Source organism: Salvelinus namaycush, chromosome 41 (genome assembly GCF_016432855.1).
Source record: "Salvelinus namaycush isolate Seneca chromosome 41, SaNama_1.0, whole genome shotgun sequence".
Lineage (NCBI taxonomy): Eukaryota > Metazoa > Chordata > Actinopteri > Salmoniformes > Salmonidae > Salvelinus > Salvelinus namaycush.
Window position 1 is genome coordinate 21,781,251 of NC_052347.1, and position 12,206 is coordinate 21,793,456.

General features: G+C 42.5%; 2 protein-coding genes across 4 annotated transcripts; one reads left to right on the forward strand and one right to left on the reverse strand.

Annotated features, from left to right (window-relative positions):
* Positions 1-5,408: 5,408 nt before the first annotated feature.
* Positions 5,409-7,255, reverse strand: LOC120034535 (sesquipedalian-1-like). Of its 2 annotated transcripts, XM_038981132.1 has the most exons (3): positions 6,720-7,255; positions 6,032-6,338; positions 5,409-5,927 (listed from the first exon to the last, which is right to left on the reverse strand). In XM_038981132.1, exons 1-3 carry the CDS (start codon positions 6,798-6,800, stop codon positions 5,488-5,490), a joined length of 828 nt encoding a protein of 275 aa, XP_038837060.1. In that variant the 5' UTR covers positions 6,801-7,255; the 3' UTR covers positions 5,409-5,487. The 2 variants fall into 2 exon arrangements, with proteins under 2 accessions (XP_038837060.1, XP_038837059.1); XM_038981131.1 differs by lacking the exon at positions 6,720-7,255 and having other exon boundaries at positions 6,032-6,533.
* Positions 7,256-9,022: 1,767 nt separating this feature from the next.
* On the forward strand, positions 9,023-11,970 carry LOC120034174 (CD2 antigen cytoplasmic tail-binding protein 2-like). 2 transcript variants are annotated; one of them, XM_038980637.1, is made up of 7 exons: positions 9,023-9,103; positions 9,613-9,688; positions 9,898-10,030; positions 10,370-10,527; positions 10,611-11,190; positions 11,310-11,395; positions 11,645-11,970. In XM_038980637.1, exons 2-7 carry the CDS (start codon positions 9,614-9,616, stop codon positions 11,753-11,755), a joined length of 1,143 nt encoding a protein of 380 aa, XP_038836565.1. In that variant the 5' UTR covers positions 9,023-9,103; position 9,613; the 3' UTR covers positions 11,756-11,970. The 2 variants fall into 2 exon arrangements, with proteins under 2 accessions (XP_038836565.1, XP_038836566.1); XM_038980638.1 differs by lacking the exon at positions 9,023-9,103 and adding an exon at positions 9,363-9,444.
* The last annotated feature ends 236 nt before the right edge of the window (positions 11,971-12,206 follow it).

Consider the following 12,206-nt stretch of genomic DNA (forward strand, 5'->3'; position numbering starts at 1 on the left):
GTTTTCCTACTTACAAAGCATGTAGAGGTCTGTAATTTTTATCATAGGTACACTTCAACTGTGAGAGATGGAATCTAAAACAACATTGTATGATTTTTAAGTAATTAATTTGCATTTTATTGCATGACATAAGTATTTGATCACCTACCAACCAGTAAGAATTCCGGCTCTCACAGACCTGTTAGTTTTTCTTTAAGAATCCCTCCTGTTTTCCACTCATTACCTGTATTAACTGCACCTGTTTGAACTCGTTACCTGTATAAAAGACACCTGTCCACACACTCAATCAAACAGACTCCAACCTCTCCACAATGGCCAAGACCAGAGAGCTGTGTAAGGACATCAGGGATAAAATTGTAGACCTGCACAAGGCTGGGATGGGCTACAGGACAATAGGCAAGCAGCTTGGTGAGAAGGCAACAACTGTTGGCGCAATTATTAGAAAATGGAAGAAGTTCAAGATGACGGTCAATCACCCTCGGTCTGGGGCTCCATGCAAGATCTCACCTCGTGGGGCATCAATGATCATGAGGAAGGTGAGGGATCAGCCCAGAACTACACGGCAGGACCTGGTCAATGACCTGAAGAGAGCTGGGACCACAGTCTCAAAGAAAACCATTAGTAACACACTACGTCGCCATGGATTAAAATCCTGCAGCGCACGCAAGGTCCCCCTGCTCAAGCCAGCACATGTCCATGCCCGTCTGAAGTTTGCCAATGACCATCTGGATGATCCAGAGGAGGAATGGGAGAAGGTCATGTGGTCTGATGAGACAAAAATAGAGCTTTTTGGTCTAAACTCCACTCGCCGTGTTTGGAGGAAGAAGAAGGATGAGTACAACCCCAAGAACACCATCCCAACCGTGAAGAATGGAGGTGGAAACATCATTCTTTGGGGATGCTTTTCTGCAAAGGGGACAGGACGACTGCACCATATTGAGGGGAGGATGGATGGGGCCATGTATCGCAAGATCTTGGCCAACAACCTCCTTTTCTCAGTAAGAGCATTGAAGATGGGTCGTGGCTGGGTATTCCAGCATGATAACGACCCGAAACACACAGCCAGGGCAACTAAGGAGTGGCTCCGTAAGAAGCATCTCAAGGTCCTGGAGTGGCCTAGCCAGTCTCCAGACCTGAACCCAATAGAAAATCTTTGGAGGGAGCTGAAAGTCCGTATTGCCCAGCGACAGCCCCGAAACCTGAAGGATCTGGAGAAGGTCTGTATGGAGGAGTGGGCCAAAATCCCTGCTGCAGTGTGTGCAAACCTGGTCAAGAACTACAGGAAACGTATGATCTCTGTAATTGCAAACAAAGGTTTCTGTACCAAATATTAAGTTCTGCTTTTCTGATGTATCAAATACTTAGGTCATGCAATAAAATGCAAATGATTTACTTAAAAATCATACAATGTGATTTTCTGGATTTTTGTTTTAGATTCCGTCTCTCACAGTTGAAGTGTACCTATGATAAAAATTACAGACCTCTACATGCTTTGTAAGTAGGAAAACCTGCAAAATCGGCAGTGTATCAAATACTTGTTCTCCCCACTGTATATACTGTATCACAGTTGGTCGTGGCACCTTAATTGGGGAGGACGGGCTTGTGGTAATGGCTGGAGCGGATTTAATGGAATGGTATCTAACGCATGGTTTCCATGTGTTTGATGCCCTTCCATTCGTGCCGTTCCAGCCATTATTATGAGCCATCCAACCCTCAGCAGCATCCTGTGTAATGTGTGTATATATACAGTATTTTATTATTTGATGGAACATTGAATTTGGCCTTTTGCTATTAGCCCATAGAAACGCATTGAATAACATATTCATACATGGCAAAAAAGGAAGCATGTTTTAAAGTGTCTGTCCTATATCTGAGAGATACAAGAAAGCTCAGGAAATTACTTTCAAACGAAAAGTAATTTCGTTAGGCTTGTGGGTGTCGTAGAGCCAAACAACGATTTGTAGGTGTTCATGAGACACAGCTTTCGATGGTGGAGTAATATTAATTGGATGCTGCAGACATTTTTGCAAGAAGACTGAAAAACACCGCTGTGGCACCGCCCCTTTCTACTGCAGATGCAGAAGGCCGACATCAGCGAATGCGATGGATTGGAGACGCAGCCCATCCCAAAACAATTCAGATATCTCAAGCTTAAACATTTTATTATATTTTTATTTTGCTAATTTGATTAGCACAAGGGTCCCGTTAAGAGGTTTCACCATCAGTGGCAGGAGTGCTAAAGAAACTATACTCCCTAAAACCAACCTCAGGTTGTTTACCTTTGACAAAAACCCAAGAAACTTCAGGCACTGTTAACTTCTGACCAATGCCCTTTTATCTCCTAGGTTTTATTAGGGATCCTACTTTAGTGATGCACACACTTTCATTTGTTTTCATAGTGCCACACACAGAAAGTCAGACAGCCCCCCCACACAGTTTTGTATTGCTATCCTTCTGGTGACCAAAGAATTGATTCCCATCATAAATCCTATTTACCCTAACCTTGAACCTAACCATAACCCTAACTTTATTCCTAAACCCCTAACCTTAAACCTATATCAAACCATAACTCCTAACCTTAATTGTAACCCTAACCCCAATTGTAACCCTAACCCCAATTGTAACCCTAACCCCAATTGTAACCCTAACCCAAAACCTAACCCGTATGCCTAAAATAGCATTTTTCCTTGTGGACTCAGAAGGATAGTTAAACAAAAACACACACACACAGCTCTCTCTCCCTCAAGTGCTCCACTCCTAATGCCATGTTGGAGTGGATCATAGGGAGGGGGACTGAGGGTGCAGGAGGAGCTCTTAGGAGAATATATATGAGGGACAGCTGAGAAAGACCAAAATAGCAAAGGAAACTTGTCTGCCCCCCCCCCCCCCCCCCCCCCCTCATCATCAATTTTAAAACTGTCCATCCATAGTTCATCCACTCATCTAGTTGTTTATATATATTCCAGTCTGGTGTCTTTGATTTATTTTATTTTAAACGACTTAAACCCAAAGTGCCGCTAGACAGATGAGAAGCTTCCCCCGGTTGTCTGTGTTGTTCTATGACCTCTGATCTGCCTTGTTATTGCCATGGTAAAGTGTAAAGTAAAGTCATTTTTAATTATCCTTTAGTTTATTTAACCAGGGAAGTTACATTCAAGGATGCTTGGTCATATGGTGTACCATACATTATCTACACACATTTCTGTAACAGGACCCCATACTTCCTTATATAGAGTGCACATAGCCTACTTTATTATAAGACAGGTTACTAGGGGTGTTCAATGTCGGTCTTGGAGGGCCGAAATACTTCTGGCTTTCATCCTCTCCTTCTAATAAGGGACTAATTCAGACCTGGGACACCAGGTGAGTGCGATTAACTACCAGGTAGAAACGAAGTGTTTCGGCCTCCAGGACCGGAATTGAACAGCCCTGAGTTACACCTTACGGCTTGTTTATATCCTGTCACAGTGTGAGGAGGTGTTAATATACAGTTGCATGTGCATGTGCTCCCCTGGACAAATCTATCACATTCTAGATGATTGGTATGAATTTCTGGTATGTGGTGAAGCCAAAGTCTCATCTTCGAGACGCACATAGAAAACCACTTTCACACTTCAACTTAAAAGTTTCAACTTTTAGCTGACACTCTTACCCAGAGCAAATATGGATGCGAGCCTTGCTCAAGGGCACATTCACAGATTTTTCACCTAGTCAGCTCAGGGATTCGAATCAGCAACCTTTGGGTTATTGGCCCAATGCTCTTTACTGCTAGGATACCTGCCACCATGTGCGAACTTCAGTTTGATCCGTTGATCTGATATTCTTAAATATGTAACTTGTTTATTTTACCACTGGTGTCTCACTAGTGTACATTATATTAATACTCATATATCCTTATCTCAGAACCCAGATCCAAACCTCACATCTGTCATGAGAGACTACATTGGTCCTGTTAATATTAGCTCACTTTTCATCTCTTGGTTTTTCAACTGAATGTGTTACATGTTGGCTGGTGGATGGATGTCCCATCAGGGCAATACCAGAGAGGGCTCTTCGATACTAATGTCTCTCTCTATAACAATATTATGATTGAATTAAACTGAGTCTTGTCACACTTTTTAATCAGTGGACATTAATGGTTTAATTCACAGCTAGTGTTTGTAGCACCCTCTGGTGGTACAGCATGGTTGAGCTGCATCAACCTTTGTGAGCACTAAAGTTGCTTAAAAATAATGGATACATTTTTAACATGAAGGATATACAACTAATTATATAGTAATGCACTGTAACTTATTATTTTGTTAAACAGGGATGTGAAGCCTTTACTTGACAGTGTGTAACAACACATCAATATATATGATGTTTAACACATCACAAGGATGTTTTTACGTTTTACATTTTAGTCATTCAGCAGACGCTCTTATCCAGAGCTACATTCATCTTAAGATAGCAAGGTGGGACAACCACACATCACAGGCATATAAAGTACATATTTCCTCAATAACATAGCTATCAGTAGAAGCAGAGCTGGAAGGGGGGGTCAAGCACTGATGAAGTGCTGCTGTTTTTTTGGGGGGGTCGAGGTGAGGATACTGTTTATTTAAGTTACTGTTTAAGAGGTAGGGTTTCAGATGTTTGCGGAAAATGGGCAGGGACTCTGCTGTCCTAGCTTCAGGGGGAAGCTGGTTCCACCGCTGTGGTGCCAGGACAGAGAAGAGCTTGGACTGGGCTGATCGGGAGCTGCCCTCCTGTAGGGGTGGGATGGCCATGAGACCTGAGGTGGCAGAACGGAGTGCTAGGGTTGGGGTGTAGGTTTTGAGCATAGCCTGAAGGTAGAGAGGGGCAGTTTATCTTGCTATTCCGTAGGTAAGCACCATGGTCTTATAGTGGATGCGAGCTTCGACTGGAAGCTCTTTGCTTCAATATTGCATAACTACCCTGATTGCTGACAGAAAGTTAAGCTTCACACTCACCATCAATATTACCTAGAAAATATACCAGTGATTTTAATGATAATTTACAAACAGTAACAGATAAATCCGTAGTAGTGCCAGTACTCTGAAATAAGAAAGTGACTATTATTTGAGGAACTAGTGTTTAAGAGGAACCAGTCACCTGTGTATACAGCATGAGCTGATTATATTCCTAAAACCTAACGTAGCAGGCGGAAAAGAAACAGCCGAGCAGAGTTCCCACATCAGGGCTGTATCCCTGAGAACCGGATGCATCCGGTTGTTTGCAACACCACTAAGGGTGATAGTCTTATGAGTTTGATGATGAGTCTCTGCTTAGTGACAAGACATTCTGAGGGTCATCATCAACCTCATAGGACTATAATCCCATCATGATGTATACACAGGTGACTAGTTCTTCTTTAATGCTCTAGTTCCTCAAATTATAAAGTCACTTTCTTATTTCAGATTACTGGCATTCACACCAAAGTCCTCATCAAAATAACCAGAGTGGTGACTGTCTGATCTCTGTGGGTCAGTGTTCACTTAGGTCAATGAGATCCTCCTCAAGGTGCTCCTCTTCCTCCTGCCTCCTCCTCAGCCAATCAGCTCTCAGCTGCTTCACCTCCTCTCCATAGTAATCATGTAGCTTGGTGAAATCCTCTAGAGGATCAAAGTCCACTTGTGGCCATTCCCCATATGGTGGTGCTGGTCCATTTATCGGTGTGACATGTGCGTTTCTCTTGGGCCAATGCTTAGGGGACCTCTTATTGATCACGTTGCTGGGGATTGGAGGGGCTTGTAATACATTACTGGCACTGTGGCTTCCCCCTTCTCTCCTCACTGGTCCTGGCATGAGGAAGGAGGAGGAGCATGAGTTCAGGTAAGTCATGGATTGGGTAAGGCACATTGAGCCTGGACCAGTCACAGTGGTTCGTTGATGGGATTTAGCAGGGCCAGCTTGGCGTTTAGCCTCTGCTTAGTGACAAAAGAATACAGGTTGAGAGGCAGGAAAGGAACACATATTTTTGAAGCATGAATACAACAATACACACACCACACTTTCTCCATACACTCACCTTCGTACTGCTTCCCCAGGTCTCTGACCAGCAGTGAAAGGTAGCAGTGGCTGGCTGTGAGCAGGGCTTTGACCCAGCTCTCCTGGCCCAGCTGGTCCTCAGCAGCAAGCTTGTAGGTTTTCAGTCCTGAACCTCTGAACACCATGGAGAAGGCAAACAGTCCTCCCTCAGACTCACAGCGCTGGACAGCACAGCCCTCTAGGACAATAACCCCCAGCAGGTGTCGATCTGCCGGACGCTCCTGGTAGAACAGCAGATTGGCTTTCAGGACAAACCAGCGCCTCTGGTAGGAGGAGGTCCTCTCTTTCTGATGAGGTATATGTAAGAGGAGGATGCCAGGGTGGTGGGATGAAAGATGGAGAAAGAGTAGGTTACAATATTTTTGATGAAGGGAAGTTGTAAAGAGTGAGAATAGATACAGAGATAAATATAGAGATAATTTTACCCAAATGAGTGCCATTATACAAGCCCTCCATTTCAATGTTCTATTTATGTCAGTGATATATCAATGGGGGGGTTGACATTGATAATAATAAAGTAGCTTCAAATATCAAATATCAGTTGAGACATAATTATTATTAGGCAGGGAAAAGCAAAAGGCCAAGAGGAGACTGTGTTATAACAGAATCTCACAGCATATTGATAATGTAATTTGGCTCTTGCTTATGTCTGTCAAGTTTTACAATACCTTTTTGTAGAGATATCCTTCTTTATCTATCGGTGAGGTGCAGGATAGGTAATGGGTTAAAATCTTCTCATGGATCTTCATTACAACGTTCTCCAACAAAGAGAGGATCCTTTAGAGGATGAAAGGCATCCTTGATAATATCAATCCAGCACCAGTAGTACAGACACATGACATTTGAGCCTTGTTTGTCTGTCATAATACCTCCTTTCTTTTTCACCAGTAAAGCAACATTGCCAGTAACCAGATGCCATCATCCTGTATTCAACTAGTCAATTCTTTATGACAATGATCTTAAATCTACACACAATTTCCATGTCTATCTCTTGCCAGTCTAGCGGAGGAGTAATGTGTCATCCAAGCTTACCTCTCAGGGTCACTCTCTATCCATCCAATTGTATATGTTTTAGATTTTCTTCCATAAACCTTCACTTGTTCCTCTGTCTAATTCCCACAGTAGTTTGTGTTCACCGCAACACATCTAGAATAAGACAATGTTTAAATATAAAGTTTCAGGTTACGAACACAGGTCCTCCCCTGGGTAATAGAGGACAAGTGTTGAAATATAAATAACTCAACCCACTTCCTGGAAACAAAACCCTGACACACAATATTCTCTCTCCCCTCTACGCTTAAGTCCACACCTACTACCCAGATAGTATACATTGAGGGGGTGTTCTTCCTCACTTCCCTGTTCTGTGTAAAATGTTAAGTTAATTTCCTCAGTGATGCTTTAGAAAAAAGTCTTACTATATCAAATTGTATTAAATGTGTTCTTGAAGTTGATTAAATGTTCCTTACTTCCTCTGGTGATTGATTCATAACCAAGAATGAATCCTCTCATTAAGGCCTAGTTGGACCCTATAGCACCACTACATTAACATGAGTGGTAATGAGGGCCAGAGCCACATAAACAGAGCTTTATCAATGCAGTTTTTACCTATTGAAATTAAGCATTTTATGAACAAAAAAACCAAAAAAGGACTTAAGAACAATGAGAGTTATTTGACCTCGACCAAGGGAAAACTTGTGCTGGCACTGAAATCGGGGGCAAACTACCTGCCCTCCAGGACACCTACACCACCCGATGTCACAGGAAGGCCATAAAGATCATCAAGGACAACAGCCACCCAAGCCACTGCCTGTTCACCCCGCTATCATCCAGAAGGCGAGGTCAGTACAGGTGCATCAAAGCAGGGACCGAGAGACTGAAAAACAGCTTCTATCTCAAGGCCATCAGACTGTTAAACAGCCACCACTAACATTTAGTGGCCGCTGCCAACATACTGACTCAACTCCAGCCACTTTAATAATGGGAATTGATGGAAATTATGTAAAAATGTACCACTAGCCACTTTAAACAATGCCACTTAATATAATGTTTACATACCCTACATTACTCATCTCATATGTATATACTGTACTCTATATCATCTACTGCATCTTGCCATCTTTATGTAATACATGTATCACTAGCCACTTTAAGTTTATATACCCTACATTACTCATCTCATATGTATATACTGTACTCTATACCATCTACTGCATCTTGCCTATGCCATTCTGTACCATCACTCATTCATATATCTTTATGTACATATTCTTTATCCCTTTACACTTGTGTGTATAAGGTAGTAGTTGTGGAATTGTTAGGTTAGATTACTTGTTGGTTATTACTGCATTGTCGGAACTAGAAGCACAAGCATTTCGCTACACTTGCATTAACATCTGCTAACCATGTGTATGTGACAAATACAATTTGATTTGATTTGAAATCATAGAAGCCCAAAGATGATAAAAAATACTATGATGCTTATGTAACAGTTTAACTTGAGTCCTTCCCCTCGCCCCGACCCGGGCGCGAACCAGGGACCCTCTTCACACATCAACAACAGTCACCCACGAAGCATCGTTACCCATCGCTCCACAAAAGCCACGGCTCTTGCAACGCAAGGGGAACCACTACTTCAAGGTCTCAAAGCGAGTGCCGTCACCGATTGAAACGCTATTAGCGCGCACCACCGCTAACTAGCTAGCCATTTCACATCGGTTACACTTACCTGAACATGGTAACAACACAAGGCTCCTAAGAAAAGGAGGGGTGTCATTAGCCTTCAATAAATTGGTCTCTAGAGGCAAATACCCCCCAAACACCAATGAAATGGCCTTGCATGGAGACAGATACGTTACATAACATTTAAACACTTCGAAACTAACACACTCTAAATACACCCCGTTCTGGTGCTGAACGTTTTGAATTGTTTAGAGAACTTTTTGAGACCGTGACACCTCTTGAACACGCCGCAGAACTGTACGCTTCAGGTTCGACATCACTTCCTGTTTAGTTGAATGGCGCTTGCAGACTTTTCGTATCGATAGCTAGCGAGGTAGTTTTTGTTTTCCTTAGCTATCTGCATTTATATACATGTTGTATTTTTTGGTATTTTTAATTATCATTATCCATCCTCAGATGCATGCAAGGTGTTGTGAAGCTAGCTAACTTACGCCCCTTTAACGTTACTTACTAACTCTGCACGTGTCGTTGTTTGCTTGGTACCTGCTAGTACTGTAACGTTAGTTAGCTAGCAAAAAAAAACTAATTTAGCTAGCTATAGCTGTAGTAGTCACACTATTGTGGAGATAATCGTATCACGTAAATTAACGTCACGTGGAATAGTGTAGTCGCTTAAATATTGATAACATACTTATTCAAAAGCTTCAGTAAATGGTTAGCTCGCTAACGTTACTAGTTAAAGTTAGCTAGCGCAGTAATGTTAGTTAGCTAACGTTAGCTAAGAAGATTGCTTCCATTTGATTCATTATAGTACAGTAATATATAGACATGTATACTACAAACATGTACATTTAGATTTGTTTTCTCTTCTGTCATCAACAGCATGTCTAAAAGGAAAGTCACGTTTGGGGACGGCGATGGTGGAGAGTTGTTGGATGAGGACGTTCCAAAGAAAAAGGTGCTGCCACAAACACTTGTTCTCAGATCTTAAGTACAGTGCTACATTAATTTTTAACAGCATAGAGTGGGACATAAGAATTACATCTGACCAACACAAATATGCTTTTTGATGTAAGAATCTTTCAGTTACTTGTGTTAGCTAGAGGTATTTGTTTGTGTGTTTTCTATACTGACCAGTTTGCTTTATCTCACCTGGGATCTCGCCAGTTATGTGAGGACGTGGTTGGGCCGGGCTCCAGGTTCAAGGGAAAACATTCTCTGGACAGTGACGAGGAGGACGAGGAAGAAGATGGAGATAAGAGCAGCAAATACAACATATTGGCCAGTGACGATGTGGAAGGTTTGTCTTATCAATTTGATTGTCTTCATAACTGAGACCTGGCCCTCCAGTTATTTAAAGGTAGACTCTGAGAAATGGCATTGCCACAAGCAGCACCGCAGATATTGGGATGAGTGAGACGCAAGACTTCCCTCACACAGTCACACATAGTATCGGCACATGTGCACGGGTTCGCCTTACCCATTACAACGTGGTAGCCACAGGACCAAATCAGCGGAGAAGTTGCACTTCAACACTCTTAGCTGTTAGGCAAATTGATCCACTATGCTGTTTAGTTTTTGCATCTGTCATATCGCTGAGTCTACCTGTTAATGTCTAAAAGTGCATGTTTTGTTTTAGGTCAGGAGGGGGCAACAATTGACTGTGACGAGGGAGTTCCCATCACACCCTTTAACCTGGATGAGGAGATGCAAGAAGGGCACTTTGACTCTGAAGGAAACTACTACGTCAAAAAGGATGAGGAGATCAGGGACAACTGGCTTGACAACATTGACTGGGTAACTGTGTCTTTAGTTATTTGATTAGTTGTTCACTGCAGAAATGTCACACAGTGAAGTAATGTATTTGTCTCGCTCTTTAGGTGAAAATAAGAGAGCAACCTACTAAACGAAAGAAGAAAGGTCTGGCAGCCAAGCGGAGGAGGAGAGTGGGGGATGAAGATGAGGCAGAAGAAGAGAAACAGCGAGAGGAGAAGCAGGCAGACAGTGACGAAGAGCAAGACATGGAAGAAGAAAAGGAGCCAGTTGAGGACCCCCTGGCATCCTACAGCCAGCATCAGCTCACAGAGGCTCTGTTGGAGCTGCTATTACCTGGGGAGACTGTTGCCGCAGGGCTTCGCCGGCTTGGAGGCCTAGGTGGGCGTAAGAAGGGAAAGCAGAGGGAAGAGAACGGGAAAGCAGAAGAAACAAATAGGGATACCGAAAAACTGGACAGGCTCACGGCACTGGCAGACAGACTGGTTGGGAGTGGGGTGTTTGAAATATACCAGCAGACGTATGAAAAACTGGCCTACACACTGAAAGGGAAGAGCCAGCAGCAATCAGTGGGGAGGAGTAAAAATGGGGAGGAGGAAGAAGATGAGCTTGACATGTTTGCAGACAAAATTGACGAGAAGCACAGTGTCAAAGCTCCGGACAAAGAGGATCAGGATGATGAGACGGGTTAGTGAGAGTAAATTGGTTTGCGGTCAGCTGGTTCCAAACCATTTACACTACTATTACAGGTGCAATTTTTGTTGACTTTTGAGATGTATGTGTAAACATATTTTGTTTGTCTTAAGTGAGTGATGAGGTGATGTGGGAGTATAAATGGGACACAGAAGAGAATTCTGAACTCTACGGCCCCTTCAGCAGTCAGCAGATGCAGGTTTGAATTGTCTCTATTTTCTATTACAGTATAATGGACAATACATTAAGGGCGGTAGTATCTGCACTTCTGCTCTAGTAACTGTCCTAGGGGTAGGAACATCAACAGTACCTGCCATTCTGCTACTGGTCTGTTTTTCTGGTGGTCACACAGTTTATTTTCCTTCTTCCCTTATGATCCTGTACCTGGTTATACTTGATTAGGCCAGGCCGGTTCTGTCCAGTAATCCCTATTTTCTGTCTCTTTCAGGGCTGGGTGGATGAGGGCTTTTTCAAAGATGGTGTTTACTGCAGGAGGATTGAACAGGGAAGCGCTCAGTTCTACAATTCCAAGAGACTAGACTTTGATCTTTACACATGACCATGATCAGTTCTTGACTAATAATGTTATGTATTATGTTGTTTCATGTGGACCCCAGGAAGAGTAGCTGCTGCGTTTGCAGTGGCTAATGGGGATCCTAATAAATACCAATGATAGTCTCTCGCTCGCTCACACACACACATCCAAATTCTCTGTTATCTGATCTCTTATTGTATGTAGCCTTCCTGTTTTAAAATAAACAAATTGGTATTTTATATTGTCTATTTCTTGTCTGCTGCTAAGCCTACAAGCAAGGTCTTGAAACATTGCTAAATCATTTTACTAAATATTTTTTGGGTTTCTATATAGTACACAGTGTTACAACATTGGTTTAAAGAGCAATTAGACAAATTTGCTAAAATGATATTTTTTATTAGACTGGCTTCTGAACCAGCTAATTTCCGGCTTTCTGATTGGTTCAAATGTACATCACTCGAGGACAACGACTGCT